The 18,625-nt window shown below is 45.3% G+C and overlaps 1 protein-coding gene across 15 annotated transcripts in view; it reads left to right on the top strand.

The window, feature by feature from the left end:
• Positions 1-608: 608 nt before the first annotated feature.
• The window catches only part of GPR160 (G protein-coupled receptor 160), a 127,257-nt gene continuing 109,240 nt past the window's right edge, over positions 609-18,625 (top strand). For 10 of the 15 annotated variants that reach the window (XM_082394202.1, XM_082394211.1, XM_082394214.1 and 7 more), the window contains exons 1-3: positions 609-7,226; positions 7,955-8,095; positions 11,104-11,258. In XM_082394202.1, coding sequence (XP_082250328.1) covers positions 6,635-7,226; positions 7,955-8,095; positions 11,104-11,237 — 867 coding nt within the window. In that variant the 5' untranslated portion in view covers positions 609-6,634 and the 3' untranslated portion in view covers positions 11,238-11,258. The remainder of the gene's footprint in view (positions 7,227-7,954; positions 8,096-11,103; positions 11,259-18,625) is intronic. The other 5 variants (XM_082394209.1, XM_082394206.1, XM_082394201.1 and 2 more) reach the window with 5 other exon arrangements.

The following is an 18,625-nucleotide window of genomic DNA, read 5'->3' as shown; positions in this document are numbered from 1 at the left end:
ACCAAAAGGAAATTTATTACATTTTAAAAGGGAGAAATTGTTAGGGTAAATTGCATGTGTGGACCCTGAACCATGAAAAGAGATTTTGTATTAATTATGCATATTTGGGAATTTGTTTTCAACTTTTTATTAAGGAAAATTTCAGTCATATACCAAAGTAGACCAAATAGTGTAACAACAAACCCCCATGTACCCATCTCCTTGCTTCCACAATGATCAACTCATAGCCAATCTGTTTCATTTATATTGCCATCGACTTCTACCCCCTCCCCTCCCCCACCCCGGTTTTACTTTGAAGCTAACATGTTTGGGGATATTTTGAATGTTGTGTTCTGTTGGTAAAGAATATATGGAATCAATAGAATAAATAACTATGACTTGGTTAGCAAGGTCCCTGGGGACACAGGAACCAGAAAGAATAGGCTGTGTGGTTTGACCACAGAAAAGACAGGAGGACTAGCATGGACTACGGCCGGCATTGGCACAGGCAAGCAAAGCGCCCACGTGGGGAAAGTTTTGAGGGAATGTGATGGGTCTGTCCTGTGTCTCGAGCATACTACCTCTGCCTTTTGTTTCCCTCTCAGCAAGTTCTCCGCCAGTATAATTAAATCACTTTTTTGTGCGTCTATGCTGCCCTCCCCCTGCTTGCCTAAACCATAGCTGTAGGAAAGGAAACCCTAGAGCAGCAATGCCCAATCGAAATATAATGTGAGCCACACGTATTAATTTTACATTTTTTTAGTAGCCACCTTATAAAAAGAAGAAACAAATGAAATTAATTTTAATATTATATTTCATTTAACCTAGTGTATATAAAATATTATCATTCCAACAAGGTTATCAATATAAACAATTATTATCCAGATATTTTACATTCTTTCTTTTGTGCTAAGTCTTTGAAATACAATGTGTATTTTATAGTTCCAGCATATCTCAATTTGGACTACTAATATTTTAAGGACTTAATTCATAGTCATAAGTGACTAGTGGCTACTGAATTGGACAGGGCCCAGGGTAGGGGAGTCAGTAGCTACTTTGCAATTTTCTTGAAAATAATGCTACTAAAGATTTCTGGTAAAGTTGAAGTACAGTGTGTAATGCTGGGCTTCTCCAGGAAATATACTGAAATGAACGAGAGAAAACAACAATAAAAGCTTAGACAAGTCCATCTATATAAGCAAGGAAATAACTACAACCTCCAAAACCCAGGCTACCAAGAAATGTGGCTCTTCAGATCTTGAGCAAGATTCTTTTTTTTTTTTTTTTTTAAGAGTATTAGTCATTTTTTATTTTTATTTATTTATTTATTTATTTATGGCTGTGTTGGGTCTTCGTTTTTCTGTGCAAGGGCTTTCTCTAGTTGTGGCAAGTGGGGGCCACTCTTCATCGCGGTGCGCGGGCCTCTCACTATCGCGGCCTCTCTTGTTGCGGGGCACAGGCTCCAGACGCGCAGGCTCAGTAGTTGTGGCTCACGGGCCCAGTTGCTCCGCAGCATGTGGGATCTTCCCAGACCAGGGCTCGAACCCGTGTCTCTTGCATTGGCAGGCAGACTCTCAACCACTGTGCCGCCAGGGAAGCCCTGCTTGAGCAAGATTCTTGAGCAGAAAGGATGTTAGCAGCTCCTGAGAGGTTCTCCGTTTACCACAAGTATGGTAAAGTGTAGTGGCTTTGAATACTCAAATCCTGGTTCTGTTCTTTACGAGCTGTGTGTCTTGGACAAATTCTTTCATCTCTCTGTGCCTCAAGTTCCTCATCTATAAAATGGGGATCATAAAATTTAGGGTGGTTGTAATGATTAAATGAAGTAATACATGTAAAACACTTAGGACCAGATGCCTCTCCATGTTAACCTCTCCATAATTGTTAACTATTAAAAACAAAAATAAGTAAAGACCTGAAAAAGGTGAAGGATTAAGTCATGTGTTATTTGGAGGAAGAGAGTTCCAAAAAGAGATAGCAAGTGTAAAGACCCTGAGGCAGAAGTCTACCTGGCATATTAAAACAGAAAAACAAACCACCAAGGAAGCTCCTGATCTGGCTGTAGCAGAGAGGGGAGTATGGAAGGGGATGGTACAGAGAGGTAACGGCAATGGGGGCCGACAGTGTAGCTCTATAGGCCATTGTAAGGACTTTGGTTTTGTGGGGTTTTTTTAACATCTTTATTGGAGTATAATTGCTTTACAGTGGTGTGTTAGTTTCTGCTTTATAACAAAGTGAATCAGTTATACATATACATATGTCCCCATATCTCTTCCCTCTTACATCTCCCTCCCTCCCACACTCCCTATCCCACCCCTCTAGGTGGTCACAAAGCACCGAGCTGATCTCCCTGTGCTATGCGGCTGCTTCCCACTAGCTATCTATTTTATGTTTGGTAGTGTATATATGTCCATGCCACTCTCTCACTTTGTCCCAGCTTACCTTCCCCCTCCCCGTGTCCTCAAGTCCATTCTCTAGTAGGTCTGCATCTTTATTCCCGTCTTGACCCTAGGTTCTTCTGACCATTTTATTTTCTTTCTCTTTTTTTAGATTCCACATATATGTGTTAGCATATGGTATTTGTTTATCTCTTTCTGATTTACTTCACTCTGTATGACAGACTCTAGGTCCATCCACCTCACTACAAATAACTCAGTTTCATTCCTTTTTATGGCTGAGTAATATTCCATTGTATATATGTGCCACATCTTCTTTATCCATTCATCTGTTGATGGACACTTAGGTTGCTTCCATGTCCTGGTTATTGTAAATAGAGCTGCAATGAACATTTTGCTACATGATTCTTTTTGAATTATGGTTTTCTCAGGGTATATGAAGGACTTTGACTTTGACTCTGAATGAGAGGGAAGCCACTGGAAACTTTTGACCAGAGAGGGACAACATCTGACCTACATTCTAAAATGACTATTCCAGGGAATTCCCTGGCAGTCTGGTGGTTAGGACTCCGCACTTTCACTGCTGTGGGTCAATCCCTGGTCGAGGAACTAAGATCCCGCAAGTCGTGCAGCGCGGCCAAAAAAAAAAAAGACTATTCCAGCTGCTGCGTTGCAGATGGGTTGAAGGAGGACATGGACAAAAACGGGAACCATTCAGGAGGCTATTCCAACAATCCAGTCAAGAGATGGATCGGGGCTTGGACCTGGGGAGCAAGCTGTGAAGTGGGGAGATGTGGTCAGATTACACAAATGCGCAAAAGTGTAGGGTCAAAGATGTTCAAGGCAATGTCATTTGTAACTGAGATAAACTAGAGATAACCTAAATGTCCATTAACAGAAGGCAGGTTAAATAAATTATGGTACTTTTTTTTTTTAACTTAAAAACTTCTGTAGTGATTGAAAGAATGTATTATTTTTAAAATTAAAAGCCAAGGGCTTCCCTGGTGGCGCAGTGGTTAGGAGTCAACCTGCCAATGCAGGGGACACCGGTTCGATCCCAGGTCCGGGAGGATCCCACATGCCGCAGAACAACTGGGCCCATGCACCACAACTACTGAGCCTGCGCTCTGGAGCCCATGAGGCACAACTGCTGAAGCCCGGGCGCCTGGAGCCCGTGCTCCGCAACAAGAGAAGCCACCGCAATGAGAAGCCCAAGCACGGCAACGAAGAGTAGACCCCGCTTGCTGCAACTAGAGAAAGCCCACGCGCAGCAACAAAAGACCCAACGCGGACAAAAATAAATAAATTAAAAAAAAAATTAAAAGCCAAAGTGAATGATAGTAATTTTTAATGTTATTCAATTTCAGCATAAAGGGATAAGTTGTAGTTTCAACAAATGCATATTTTTTGGACCATTAAAACATCTTGCTTGGTAATTAAAAATACAAACCTCAAAGCATTGAAATTAGAGTTTCTTATTTAAAAAAAGAGAGTCAAACAGAAATATGCATATGTACCTGCTAAACTAGTGTACCAGTAATTCCTGGCTGGTCACTACAAAGTCTATGCTTCTATTCTTTTCCTTTTAAAAATTTTTGGTAGAGTGTATATTGTCTAGGAGATGAGGAAACCAGATGCTAGGCAAGGGCTGGTTTTTACTGAAACTTTAAGATTGACTTTGCTATTACAAAGCATCTAAGAGCTGAATAGACAAAAGATTTGTCTAAGGGGTGAAACTGGTAAGTAGATATATGATTCTGAATCTACATATTGGCCAGACATCCATTTGGTGGAGGCTCTAAACTGATCATTTATTAATCACTCACCATATACCAGGAAGCACTATGCCTTGTATTTTGATGACAATTTCTAATTTTACAATACGTAATCTAATTTTACAAAATTGCCCAAGGTCATTAGCTAAATAAGTGGAAGAGCTGAAACTCATAGATTGTCTCATGCCAAATCCCACCCTCTTTCTGCTATCACACTGTATTAGGTAGGGTTGGCGGATTGATTTTTGAGGCTTTTCTTTGGAAAGAATAGCGTATCCATTAGGATTGCATTCAACTGTTTGCAACAAACCTTAACCGACAGTGCTTTAAACAAGTAAGGGGGGACTTCCCTGGTGGTGCAGTGGTTAAGAATCCACCTGCCAATGCAGGGGACAAGGGATGGATCCCTGGTCCGGGAAGATCGCACATGCCGCGGAGCAAGTAAGCCTGTGCGCCACAACTACTGAAGCCCACACCACACAATTACTGACGCCCATGAGCCTAGAGCCCATGCTCTTCAACAGGAGAAGCCACCGCAATAAGAAGCCCGCGCACCACAACGAAGAGTAGCCCCTGCTCACCACAACTAGAAAAAGCCCAGGCGCAGCAATGAAGACCCAACGCAGCCAAAAATAAATAAAATAAATAAATTTATATTAAAAAAAAGTAAGGGGATTATTTTTCTCATGTAATAAGAAGTCTGGAGCTCAGCAGTCTGCAGCAGGTGCTTTTCCTCCTTTTCTCTTGTGTGTTGTCCTGTGGTCATCAAATGGTTGCTCGCCCTCCAAGCTCACAGCAACCTCACAGCCAGAATAAAACAGGAGGAGAAAAGCGGTGGTGACCGCTTCAGGAAAGCAAAAACCTTCTCAGGACTCTCTAAGCAACTAACTTCCCCCTCCACCTCAGCAGTCGAGCCATGTGACTGTCCCGCAAGGACTTCTGGGAAGGTGAGCATTTCAGCCCGGCGCATCGCCTCCTGGAACAAAATCCGAGTTCTCTTCGAAAGGAAGAAGGGGGATTGGATATTGAGGAGACAGTAAGCAGTGTCTGCCCCATGAAAAATATCTGACAGATCAAAGATGTTGGGGAGGAAACAGCTGCCTCAGAAGTACTGCTGGATCAAATGGATTCTAGGGGCTCTGGGCACCACTGTTGATGTGTTGATATTTTGCTGCAAGAGAGGAAGGGAAATGTAGTCTTTGTTCTAAGCAGGCTTGGGCTCAGCTTCAATTCTATTATTATGGAAGAAGGAGAGAATGGCTATTAGGGAACAAGAAAGGGCTCTTCCACAGTCCCTCCACCAGCCCCTGAAACCGAGTTCCCCTTGGGAAAGAGTCTGGTGTACACAGCCGTATACTCTGGCATCTGTTCTAGACGGGCGGGGGTCTGAGGGCAGTTGTTGACACAGGCTTTGGAATGGAGAGACAGCAGTGGGCACCTGGGGATACTTGAGGATGCTGAGAACATTTGAAGATAATTCAGCCTCCTGGATTGGCCTGGAAAGAGCCATTAAAAGTGCAGGCTGTCTCCTCAGAGTCACCTCCTCCAGCCCTGTCAGTAGCAAGACACCTCACATTCCTGGTCCTCGTTTTCCTCTTCTTTAAAGGGGAATAATAACCCTACCATATAGTTTGAAGTGATGCATGTCCAGTTCCTGTTTTATGCTATACACTCCATAGACGGCAGCTGTTATTATTATTATTTTTTATACAGCAAGTTCTTATTAGTCATCCATTTTATACACGTCAGTGTATACATGTCAGCAGCTGTTATTTTTGATAGGAACATGATCTGGTCCCCACACCCCCTGCTCTAACTCAGTTCACATCCTCTTCTTCTCAGCTATACTGACTCACTTGCTCTTCCTCTGTCAGAACATGCACTCTCTGGCCAGCTTTTGGCTCCTGGCTTTGCTCACAGTGGAATCTTGGCTGAAACACTTCACATCCTGGGGAATCCTGTAGTCCTTCAGGACTCAGTACACATGTCCCCTTCTCCAGAAATTCCTCTGACCTCCCCAGGTTGGGTCAAGCGGCTCCTCAGGCCCTCTAGCAGCCCACACTTATTTCTATCACGGTTCAGTTCTTACTGCACCTTTGGGCAGGCTGTTGCTAAGTTCCTTGCAAGACCAGTAAAAGCTTTCTGGGAGGTTAAGAAAGGGCCAGCCCACTCCACTTATTGAACCCTCTTCAGGAAAAGGAGGAGGAGGAAACTGTGCTGGGTTTTTCTTTTCTTCTTTCTTGTTTTTGGCCGCGCCGCTGGGCATGCGGCACTTATTTACCCAACCGGGGATCGAACCCGTGGCCCTTGCAGTGGAAGCGCAGAGTCCTAACCACTGGACTTCCAGGGAGTTCCCTGCGCTATATTTTAAATGTTTAAATGATTGGCAAGTCGTAGGTGCTCAACAAATACCTGTTGAATATAACAAATTAGTAATGTTGACACAAAGAAAGGCAATGCAGTATAAGTGTGCTATTTCCAAATATGCAATTTGCGGATTTTTATTTTAAATGTGAATTCATAGTGCATTACAGGTGGTTGTTTATATCAGGTTCTGTCGCCCTATGTATACCCTCATCTGGAGGAAACTGCAATGGCCCCGTGCCCACCCTGCTGAGGAGATGGGAGCTCCTTGGGCAGGGCTGGGGGTGGGAGTATCTGAAGGCCCGGCACGCAAAAGGGGGGGCGGGGGGCTCTCATCTTCCATCCTACACCCTCGGGGCGTCCCCTGTGCTAGCCTCGACTCCGGCCCCTCTCCCGCGCGCCTGGGTGGCGGCCTGGACGCCTCTCGCCGCCCCGCCCGCAGGCGGCGCCCTCCGGCCAGTCTCCCGCTGGGGTCGCGACGGGGCGTGCGCGCTCAAAGGATTGCATCCGCACTTCCTGGTAGCAGCGCGCGGGGCCGCCACGGGGTTGCTGCGGGGTCCCCGGGGCCGTGCTCTCAGCCCCGGCCTGTCCCCGGTCACCTGGGGCCGGGCGCGGCAGGTGCCCGGGCGGCGAGCTCGCCGCGGGTCTGTTTGGGCGCCCAGCGCCGCGGACGCGGAGCGCGAGCCAGGAGCTGGGAGCCGCCGCGCCTCGGGTGAGTTGCGGGGACCCGCGCCTGGCGTCTTGCCGCTGCTTCCCTCCCCACCCGGAGCTCCGGGGTGGGTGGGGGGGCCGATGGCACCGCGCCGCTCCCCGCTTCCCTGGCTGTGCTCTGCGCGTCGGGAAGGGAGAGGAATTTCACTCCCGGGGATTCAGGGGCTGGGGTTCTCTATTACTTCAGAGATCCTGGAGTGGGTGGTGGCCCTGGACTGAAAGCCGAGGACGCCGCGCTCCGGCTGGGGGGTGATCGTAGCCTTCGCGCCATGGGTCCGTCCCGGGTTTGGACCCGGGGGTGGGGTGCGGGGATGGAACTGGTGGCCTAGGTTGGGTGTATACTCACATCCAGACACTCGCACCCCCTTTCCAGGGGAGAGAGCTATTAAACATTGTAAAACAGGTGATGTTTTAGAAACAGTGTGTGCAACTTTCCTTCCTGGCACACACAGGTGGGCATACAGTCATGGACACACATGCTCGTGTATTCGTTGGGGCGGACTTTGCGTCCCCTCTCTTGGCCCTCGGGCGTTGGGGACGGTGCCCCCGCCTGCGCCGGGCATTGGGATTAAGCCCGAGGGCTTTTCAGGTTGGTTGTTCTCTGAGACCGTGGCGTTCTGGGTGGTTCCTCTGTGCCCAGCCTGGATGGCTCAAAATTCTCTCTAAATAACTTGGGACCGCCCTCCGGAACTTGTTGGCTCAATGAAACTCCTCTTTTCACCTGGGCAGGTGGCCTCGGGAGGTGGCAGCAGGGTCCCCCGCCCCCCGCATTCCGGAGGCGACCGCGAGGACCCGGCTTGCGGAGGAAGGTCCAGCTGGGAGGAAACGCACTTGCTTCGCCCCATTGCTTTGCTTGTGCAAATGACTCGGGTAAGGGCCGGGGCGGGGGCGGGGGGGTCGCTCAAACCCCGGAGATAAATCCACCACAGACCAGAATTGCAAAGGACACTTGAATGAGTGTTCGGATCTCAGAATTGTTCATGGCTTCAAGTCAGATCAATTTCGTTTGTGCTTTTCAGGTTACTTTTAAACTTCTTTAACTATAAAACGACTAACATACACAGTTTTTCTTGACAGCCCCTAAGACTGGAGTTTCTTTGTGGTTATCTCTAGAACAGAATTGTTGGGCATTGCAGGTGAGGATCCGCCTGGCTGCTATGAGAATCACAGGGATAGAGGGAACCTGTGGTTTAAAAACTATTTAAGAGACAGAAGGCGGCAATGCTATGTGTAAACCTTGGTTGGGTCCTGATTTGATGAAAATAGTTTTTTTTAAAGTTGTGCCAATAGAGGTAATTTGTACTGGTTGTTTTTTAGTATTAAGAATATTAGTTTTGTTTAGTTACTTTTGGTAACTGTATCATGATTAGGGTTTTTTTTAAACCCTTATCTGTTAGAAATACATTCTAAACTTGAAATACAGGTTGAGGATTTGCTTCAAAATAAGCCAGTTTTGGGGAGGGCTGCTAGTGGAGAAGTGAGGGGGAACAAGGTGAAGGGAGATTGGCCATGAATTGTTAATAGTTGAAGATGGATGAAGGGTATTGGGGTATGGACTGCCTTGTACTCTTGACTCCGCTTTTGTATGTTTGGCATTTTCCTTTCAACGTTAACACCACTTGTGGAGCTTTTTTGCAGAAGGTAGATTTGGAAGGTAACACTAGTGGTTCTAGATTCAAAGCCTTCCACAGATCCTCACTCTTTGTTAGCTGGTTATAAAGGCTGCGTCTGCAGACTCATAACAAGTCTTTTTCTCCCTCCCAGGGGTGCCGCTTTATTTTGTTGCGAAGGCATAGAGTATTTGCTGAGTGTGACAAAGCTGAGAGGATCAAGTTGATGCAGGTGGATGCTGGGTCAGCTTTTTTTTATACAAAGGGTATTAGCGAGCATAGGGGTTGAGTTGTCTCCAAATGGACAGGTTGTGTAAAATGTGTTAGCAATTTTTCTGAACTGCCCAAATCCTTTCTAAGTTATGCTCATCAAAAAACAGAGCTCAGAGTAGTGAACACTCCCGTACACACTTAGGTTTTGTGTACACTTTTGGAAGCACTGTATACATCAATACAAAGTCAACATTATGAAAATGAATCACAAGGTGAGTGGAGCTCTACTTATTACCCGAGAGAGATCTTATCTGTGTGTGTGGCCTGTTTCCTGTCCTTACCTTGTTTGTTTCAGGTATCATGCAGTGTAAATATTTAGCAAAGAACTGGCTCCTGAAATTTCTGTGCATTCTTTTCCAAGAACCCTGCTTTCAAGAGGAGGGACCTGGGAACTTATATCTATATATTCATCCAACTTGCTTATTTTTGCCCCCTCTGGATTTATCTTATAATTCCTACTCATTATATCATGCCTGATTAGTAATTTGGAAAAGTGATGATCTTATGAGGGAGCTATTAAAGTTCAATAGAGGGAGGAAAGGGAGGCATAATCCTGAAAGATAAACCCACATTTCTTAGTAGATACCGTGGAACTGATTTTAATGCCTCCTTGCTTTTAAGAGAAAACAAGTCAAGTAAATTATATCAGTGATAGCTGAAAGTTGAAGTGTTAGATGAATCCCCTCAGCCTAGACCTTGCCCATGTAGATTAACTAGAATAAAAAAAGTTGTAAAGATGCTTTAAGTCAGATTCAGTTGAGGAAACGCCAAAGCATGTCCTGGTTTCCTCATAGTGCATGGGAAAATGAGAGAACCAACAAAAATCCCCTTACTGTTGGAAAATATCATAGTGAATTCATGATGGTACTTAAGTGAAATTGTTTGGCTTGTGACAGTTTTCTTTGTGTGAATCAAAGAAAGATGCAACTGTTAAGTGACTTTATTTTCTACCTCGTTCTCTGAGACAAGAACATGGAGAGAGGAAAGAAACTTGCCAGGCTCTTAAGTGAACAGGCAGTGACCTCATGTTTGCTCTCCTCTGTGAGAGGATGGTAGATTTGGGTGGGCTCTCGAGAGTTGATTGTTAATAGCCATTTTAAGGAATTACCACAGATGTGACACCGTCTTCTCCCACATCATGTTATGGAAGGGTATAAACACGTTAGAAAAGCAAATTACATACTGCTTTGTTGGCCTGGAAATGAGAGGAAAGGGCGTTGGCAATCCAGTCAATAATCCTCTTCTAATTTGTAAGCACTCTGCTCTCATCTACATCACTTCATCCCATCCTGTGGGGTTCAGCAGTGGTGCTGGAGGATTATTTTAGTTTTTAGCAGATGAGAACTTTGAAAATCTAAAGAAGCGAAGGCTTGCCAGGTGGTTTCTTTGGAGATATGGGGGAAGGAAATTTAACATCCATTAAGAGTTCAAGTCAACTTCACACACATGTTTTTAATTCTCACAAAGCTCTCTAAATTGGGTATTTTCAACCCATTTTGTGGATGAAATTGTAGCTAAGAGAGGTTAGTAGTTCACTTGAGGTCTGGCAGCTAGTAAAAATAGAGCCAGGATTCAAATTCAGATCTGTTGGACCTTAGAGTTTACGTTATTTCCAGCCTCTGTGCTGGTCCAAACTCTAGCAGACAGCAGAGCTACCACACCCAAGAGTTCTTTAGTTAGTTTAGGCAAGCTATCTTTTTGCCACCCTCAACTTCCCTGGTTACAAACTGGGGCCATGTGCCACATTCAGCCAACAAGGATGTTTTATCAGGCCAGCGCAGAGTTTGGGAAAATCAAAGACAAAGCTGAGCCAATGTTGACAATTGGGAGATTTCAAATATTCTGCCCCCAAGAATTCCTGAAGGCGGTACTGGAGCAGGCTTCTCTCTAGAGAAGGGTAGTGTACTCCATTTCCCCCTGGTCCCCACCACTCCCTATAGTGGTCCCCATCTTTGAGACAGGGGACCATCGCACTTGCACCATTGTTTCTTACAGTAAGAGGTCTTCCTACGTGTGCATCTCCCCAAAATGGAATAACCCAAGAGAGCTTGAGGGCTCTTGTCCCAAGAAAAAGGGAAAGAGCATATTCCTTTGAGAGAATGAAGACTCTTGTGTTTACTCTGCAGTGATTCTATGACAGAAAATACAAGGTATGTCATCATTTTTCTCACACCCTGTCTGTGTTACTCATTTACATAGAACTTTAGAGCTTACTACCCCTGCAGTACAATAAAAATGGAGTACATGTGTGGGTACGCTGCAGCAGAGAAAAGGAGTGCCTCCCAAACCCCAAACCACTGACTCTTTGTGAGTAGGAAGATGGGTCTTGTGTACCTGGGGGGTTCCCCAGGGTCCTGTAGGGGTGGGCCACCAAGAAACCCTCCGTCTTTAAGCAGCCTTACTTCGGGATCCAGAGGGATCCTGAGCTTGTGCCCTGGCTCTCTGCTCTGAGGGGCCCAGAAGGTACTCCCCTCCCCCTCCTCTGCCCGCCCCTCTCCAGCTGGTGACAGATCTGTCCTACACACCACTGAGGCATGGCCCCGTCGGAAAGCTCCGCAGGCAGGAGGGACTGAGGCGCCCTAGTCCAGCCTTTGAGAGGTTCCTGGGGTGCAAGTCCAAGAGTGGCCTGATTCCTCATCTTGAAACTTTCACTTAAGGGCCGTGGGACAGATGTTCCCGCCTCTGCCTGTCTGTGGAGTTCCGTTGCAGTGGAGGCTGCTGTTTAGGTCTTTGTTTCCTCTCCCCGAGTCCTGAGTCCTCGTGGCTTCTGTGTGGAGGTGTGGGCATGGGTGAGGCGGAGGCGGAGAGGAGGAAGTGCAGATGGAACCTTGCCGTGCGGTTTTGAGGTAACGTCAGGTGTTGTTTTGAGACCTTTGTCACTAGAGCTGTCGGTCTAGGTGTGTGCGTACCCCAGTGTGAGAAGCGACGTGGCACGGGGTGGGGGGCGCTGCAGGCGGGCTGCCTTGTGTGGTTGGAAGAAGGACGCTAGAGGCTGAGGGCTTTCCGAAGGGCCAGGCCGGCGGGTTGGTCGGGGCCTTTCTGGGGCGCTCTGGGGCTCAGGGGTGTGGGCGCGCTCTCGGGTAGCTGATGACTACTCCCTGGTCAAACAGGCGGCCCGCAAGGGGACTAGGCTGATGACCGGCCGCGGCAAACACGGGTGAAGCGTGGCGCCCCTGAGCGTGGACCCTCGCCAGGCGGCTGATGTCTTCCTGGTTCTCCCACCACCTCGCAGTGTGACCTTGACCTGTTTTCCTAACCACTCTGCCCTTCAGTTTTCTCCCGTGTCAAATGGAAGTCCTGCTCACACCTACCTCACAGGGCTGCGAGGACGAAGCGGCGCGCGGAGGGCCCGGCGCGGAGTAGGGGTTCCCTGGGCGTTGCTATTGCCGTCGCTGGAGCCCTGCCTTCCTTCGCTTTTGCCTTTATTTGGGGGACCCCCCCCCCGAGAATTTTAGAAGGCAGGCTGCAGGGTAGAAACGCTGTCCAGCTCTGACCTGCCTGTTTTCAGAGGCAGCCCGGCCTGCCTCGTGGCCTGAGGAAGCGCCCTCCGTGACGGGTGCCAGCAGGGGCTTTGCTGGAGGCGCAGCTTTGGAACTGATGGCGAGGACGGGCCGGGAACTGGGGCTTGGCCCTGTCGTCTGGGGATTGAAATGCGCGGTGACCCTGGAAGGGAGATGGGTCCCCGGCCTGCCCCTGATGGGGGGGGGGCAGATGGGGCAGATGCCCCTGTCTCGGCGGCAGGGCTCGCGGCCCCTGAGTCCTCTCCGGTGCCGCTTCTGTCGGCTGGGGACGTGCCCTCCTCACAGGCAGGCTGGCAGGAGCTAACAGAAATACGAAGTCCTGACCCAGGCCCCGTGAAGTACGGTGTCCGACCTGCCCTTTAGTGGCGAAATCAAAGACCAGGTACCCCAGGGGGTTTACCTTTAACTTGGAGAAATAAGAGAGGTGCTGTTAACCTGTATTTGCAGAGCATTTTGTACTTTTAACAGGGCTGTCCAATTTGATCTTTGACCAGTGGCGCGGGGTTATTTGTTTGCATCTGTTTCTCTTGCCTTTTGCTCTCTGTCAGGAGAGGTACACAAGTGAACTGAGCTTCAGGCCAGAGGTGAGCCCAGAAGTGGGAACAGAGGAGTGGGCTGTGCATTCTACTTTAGCAGAGAAGTAACCTGTGTTCCTATTCCTTATGCCCTTAAGGAGTCATAGGGAGTGGTGACATCTGGGGAGGGGAGGGGGGACAGTGAGAGCTGAGGTGTTCTTGGGAAGCTGAAAGCATCCCTGTGTCCAGGGAGGCTGAACAGAGGGGTAGCCCCTCCCCCCCAGAGTCCCCCGCCAGCAGCCGAGGCAGAGGTCGCCCGGCTGACAGCTCCTGCCCAGACCCATTCACGGAGGTGCCAGCGGGGCTCAGGGGGAGGCGGGGCACTGGACTGGTGGGCTCCCTCCTCCTCCTTCATGGAACTGTTGCCTTCCTCCTCCTTTTTTTTCTCCTCCTCCGCTCCCAGCCAGGTGTTCCAGTGAGATGCTGAACTGCCTTCATGGCCCTCGCCACCCCAGCTCACAGCCCACAGAGCTGCTCCCTTCTGACTGTTCTGGACGGGGTTTCCCTCCACAGCCCCTGCCATTTCCCATTGCTGTCCTTGCCTCTGCGGCCTGCTAATCCCGTGTGTCCTGCAGACCAGCAGCAATGGGTGCTTGTTAGAAGTGCAGAAGCTCAGGCCCACCCCAGACACAGTGAATCAGAATCCAGCTTTTAACGAGATCCACATTCGAGCTTCAGAAGTATTGGTCTGCAAGGCCATGACCTTACCAGTCACAGGTGGCCTGGCATTAATTACCTCTGATCTGTGTATATTCATACATTTTTCGGGTTTACCCAATATGGGAATAATACTCTATGTACCACTGGTTTTCAGCCTCCCAGCCCCTACCGTTAGACTGTCTGAGGATGACAGCTCACTCCTCTCGGTTACACTGATTCTCAGGGTTCAGCAGAATCTCTGGGAGGCATGAGGAATTCCTTTACAGTATCTCTCCCGTGAGAAACCCTGATATGTACAGCTTTTATCTCAATTCTGTCATCTTACATTGTATTGTCAGCATTTTCTCGTTCTTTAATCTTTCTGAAGAGCTTGTCTTTCATGGCTACAGATAGTATCCTTCTTATGACTGTCATAAATCATTTGACTACTTCCTTACTGTGAGGCATTTAAATTGTTCTGATCCTTTTGGGGTGGGAGAGTGTTCTGGAGGCTATTATAAGTATGCTGAAGTGAGCTGCTCAGGCCGTAATTACTTCCTTCAGCTCTGATTATTCCCTTATGATGAATTCCTGGAGTGGAGATACTGGATCAAAAGGCATGAACATTCTAAACACTCTTTAAAATGCAGGAGGAGTATAGGAAGTACCCTGACATATACCCTCCCGGGCACTGGGTAGTGTGGTCTCTAGACAGATTCTCTGGGGAGCAGCAATCACGCCTTGTTCATCATCACACACGTCAAGGCCCAGCTTAGAGCAGATTCTAAGGTGTGACTCCCAGGGGGATTGGGGAGTGAGAGGGAAGTTACCTGAAGGGTGGGTAGCTGCCTGTGATGGTGGCATTTCTTCCTCCTGGCCTGAGTCCTGAGTCCACTGACCAGGCTGCAGCTTCCTTCAGGGTGTGTTTGCATGTTTTAGCTTGCCTTCCAGCGGCAGGCGCAGGCAGGACGGGGAGTTCGTGGAGGCCTGAAATGACAGCCTCACTTACTAGTCCTGAATCTGCTGTTCCTGTCGGGCCCCACACTTGTTTTTGCTCCATAAGTCTGTGACTGTTAGGTTCGTAACACTTTTTCCTCCCAGGAGCAGACCAGGAAACTCATGTTAAATAAACTGTATTCTGAAAGGTACACTCAGATTCTGTCGTGAAGAAAAAGTGAAATATCAACATTGTATTTGTGATTGAGTCATAGTTTGAACTTGGATGCCAGAAATATATTCTTGGCCCTCTATAAATATGTTTGGAGTAAATGAGTGAATGAATATGCACAGAAAGAATGAGTTTGATTATGTTAAATAACATACATATATTAGATATATTTGTGTGTATCACATGACATAATTAAAACATTTTAAACTAAATATTAAATCATTAGCCATTCATTTATATTAAGTATTTGACATGTTATGACTTCCAAATAGACACACACACACACCATACTTTCTGGAAATAAGTGTGATTGATTCAGAGGTTGTCTACAGCAAACAGCAGACTCTTTTATGAATGGAATACAGTATACAATAGGAAAACAAAAGTGGCTTCTTTTGTCAACATGTTTTTGAGATTCATGCATGTTGTATATTTCAGTAGTTTGTTCTTTTTTATTAATAGCTAATATTCCACTCTTTGATTATACCACCATTAATTTGTCCATTCTGCCTGGAAGACCATTTGGGTTGTTTTCAGTTTGGGGCTTTTATGAAGGAAACTGCTTCATAAAACAGTGAACATTCTTTTACAAGTCCTTTTTTAAAAACGCGGTTTTCTTGAGGTGCAATTTACATGCCATAAAATCCACCCATTGTAAGTGTACGATTCTATGATTTTTATAGATTTGTACGCCATCACCACAATCTAATTTTTGAACATTTCTATCATCCCGAAAGGTCCCTCATGCCAGCTTAAGTCCCCACTCCTAAGCCCAGGCAGCCATTGACCTACTTTCTGTCTCTTGCCTTTTCTAGATATTTCCTATAAATGGAATCCTAGAATATGTAGGTTTTTTGTGTCTAGCTTCTTTCACTTAGCATCATATTTTTGAAGTTCATCCATTTGCAGCATGTATCAGTAGCTTGTTCCTTTGTATTGTTGAATAGTTCAGTTTTACAGATGTAACCACATTTCATTTATTTCTTCGCTAGTTGATGGACATTTGAATTGTTTCTGGTTTTTGGCTGTTATAAATAATGTTTCTGTGCACATTCATGTACAGGTGTGTGTGGGCCTATATTTTTATTTCTCTTGGGTAGATTCTAAGGAGTGTAATTACCAGATTATATGGTAAGTTTATGTTTAACTTTTTAAGAAACTGGTAAACTGTTTTCCGAAAGTGGCTGTACAATGTTAGAATCCCACTGACAATGTATGATGGTTTTGACTTCTCCACATTCTTGCCAACACTCAATATTGTTAGTTTTTTTTATTATAGCCATCCTAATGGCTGTATGAGTGTATCTTATTACAGTTTATGTGTTTTTTTTGTTTGGTTTTTTTTTTTTTGGCCATGCCACTTTCGAGATTAGTTCCCTGATTGGGAATTGAACCCGTGCCCCCTGCAGTGGAAGCTCGGAGTCCTAACCACTGGACCACCAGGGAATTCCCTTATTACAGTTTAAATTTACATTTCCCTAATGACTAATGATGATTAGCACCTTTTCATGTGCTTATTATTATTAGTCATTCATATATCTGCTTTGGTGAAATATCTAGTTAAATCTTTTGCCCATTTTTTTAATTGGGTTGTCACCATCGTCATATGGAGTTTCAAAAAATTGTTAATATTCTTTAAAATATTCAAATAAAAATATTTGAAATAAAATATTCAAATATTTTTTTAAATTCTGAGGCAAGGGCTTTATCAGATATATGACATGCAAATATTTTCTATGAATCTTTGACTTATTTTTTTATTTTCTTAATGGCACCTTTTAAAGAAAAAAGTTTTAAATTTTGATGAAGTCTAAGATATCAATTTCTTTTCTTTTATGGTTTGCACTTCTAATTACATATCTAAGAAATATTTCCTAACTGTGTACAAGCCTTTTTTTTTTTTAATACACTTTACCTTTTAGAGCAATTTTAGATTCACAACAAAATTAAGGAGAAGGTACAGTTTCCCAAAGAGATTTCTCATGTATTTCCTGCGTCCACGTATGCATAGCCTCCCCTATTATCAACATCCCCAATCAGTGGTACATTTGTTACAGTTGTTGACCTTACACTGACGCATCATAATCATCCAAAGTCCATAGGTTACATTACAGTTCTCTCTCGGTGGTGTGCATTCTGTGGGTTTGGACAAATGTATAGTGACATGTATTCACCATTACAGTAGCATACAGAGTAACACTAAAAATCCTCTGTGCTCCGCCTGTTCATCCCTTCCTCCCCTCTAACCCTTGGCAACTACTCATCTTTTTACTGTCTCCATAGTTTTGCCTTTTTCAGAGTGTATGACACTCTGTATATCATACAGTATATAGCTTTTTCAGATTGGCTTCTTTCACCTAGTAAATGCATTTTTTAAGGTTCCTCCATGTCTTTTCATGGCTTGATAGCTTTTTTTTTTTTTTTTTTAATGCTAAGTAATCACAGTTTATCCAGTCACTTTCTGAAGGACATCTTGGTTCCTTCCAACTTTTGGCAATTATCAATAAAGCTGTTATAAAGACTTGTGTATAGGGTTTTGTGTGGACGTAAGTCTTAAACTCCTATGGGTAAATACCAAGGAGGGCGATTACTGGATCGTATGATAAGAATATGTTTAATTTTGTAAGAAACCACCAATCTAAACTGTCTTCCCAAGTGGCTGTACCATTTTGTATTTCCACTAGCAGTGAGAGTTCCTCTTGCTCTACATGCTCGCTAGCATATGGTGTTATCATACAGGTCTTTTTGTGGACATGTATTTTAATTTCTCCTGCATAAATACCTAGGAGTGGAAGTACTGGATCATAGGATAGATGTATGTTTAAATGCCAGACTTTTCCAAGGGGTTGTACCATTTTATACTCCTACGTCTTTCCCAATACTTGGTATTGGTCTTTTTTTTTTAATGGTATTTTAGGGTTTATTTATTTATTTATTTTTTGGTGTGGACCTTTTTTTTTTTTGATTTTTAAAAATATTTATTTATTTATTTATTTATTTGGCTGCGCTGGGTCTTAGTTGCGGCACGTGGGATCTTCATTGCAGTGTGCAGGATCTTCGTTGCGGCATGCAGGATCTTTAGTTGCGGCATGCGGGATCTAGTTCCCTGACCAGGGATCGAACCCCGGCCCCCTGCATTGGGAGTGCAGAGTCTTAACTGTTGGACCACCAGGGAAGTCCCAATCATTTGATTTTTATCCTTCATTTTGTTAATGTGGTGTATCGCATTTCTTGATTTGTGGATGTTGAACCATCTTGCATCCATGGAATAAATTCACTTCATCATGGTGTATGATCCTTTTAATGTACTGTTAAATGCAGTTTGCTAAACTTTTTTGAAGATTTTTCCATGTGTGTTCATCAGGGATATTAGGTATAATTTTTTTTTTTCTTGTAGTGTCCTTGTCTGGCTTTGGTATCAGGGTCATACTAGCCTTACAAAATGAGTTTGGCAGTATTTTCCCCTCTTCACTTTTTTGCAAGAGTTTAAGAAGGACTGGTATTAATTCTTCTTTTTTTTTTTTTTAACATTGTACATACTTTACATTTATTACTACAGTGATACATTTGATGAACCTATATTGACACATCATTATCACCCAAAGTCCATTATT

Source organism: Balaenoptera borealis (assembly GCF_965194805.1).
Source record: "Balaenoptera borealis genome assembly, chromosome: 5".
NCBI lineage: Eukaryota > Metazoa > Chordata > Mammalia > Artiodactyla > Balaenopteridae > Balaenoptera > Balaenoptera borealis.
This window is presented reverse-complemented; position numbering and strand designations above follow the sequence as displayed.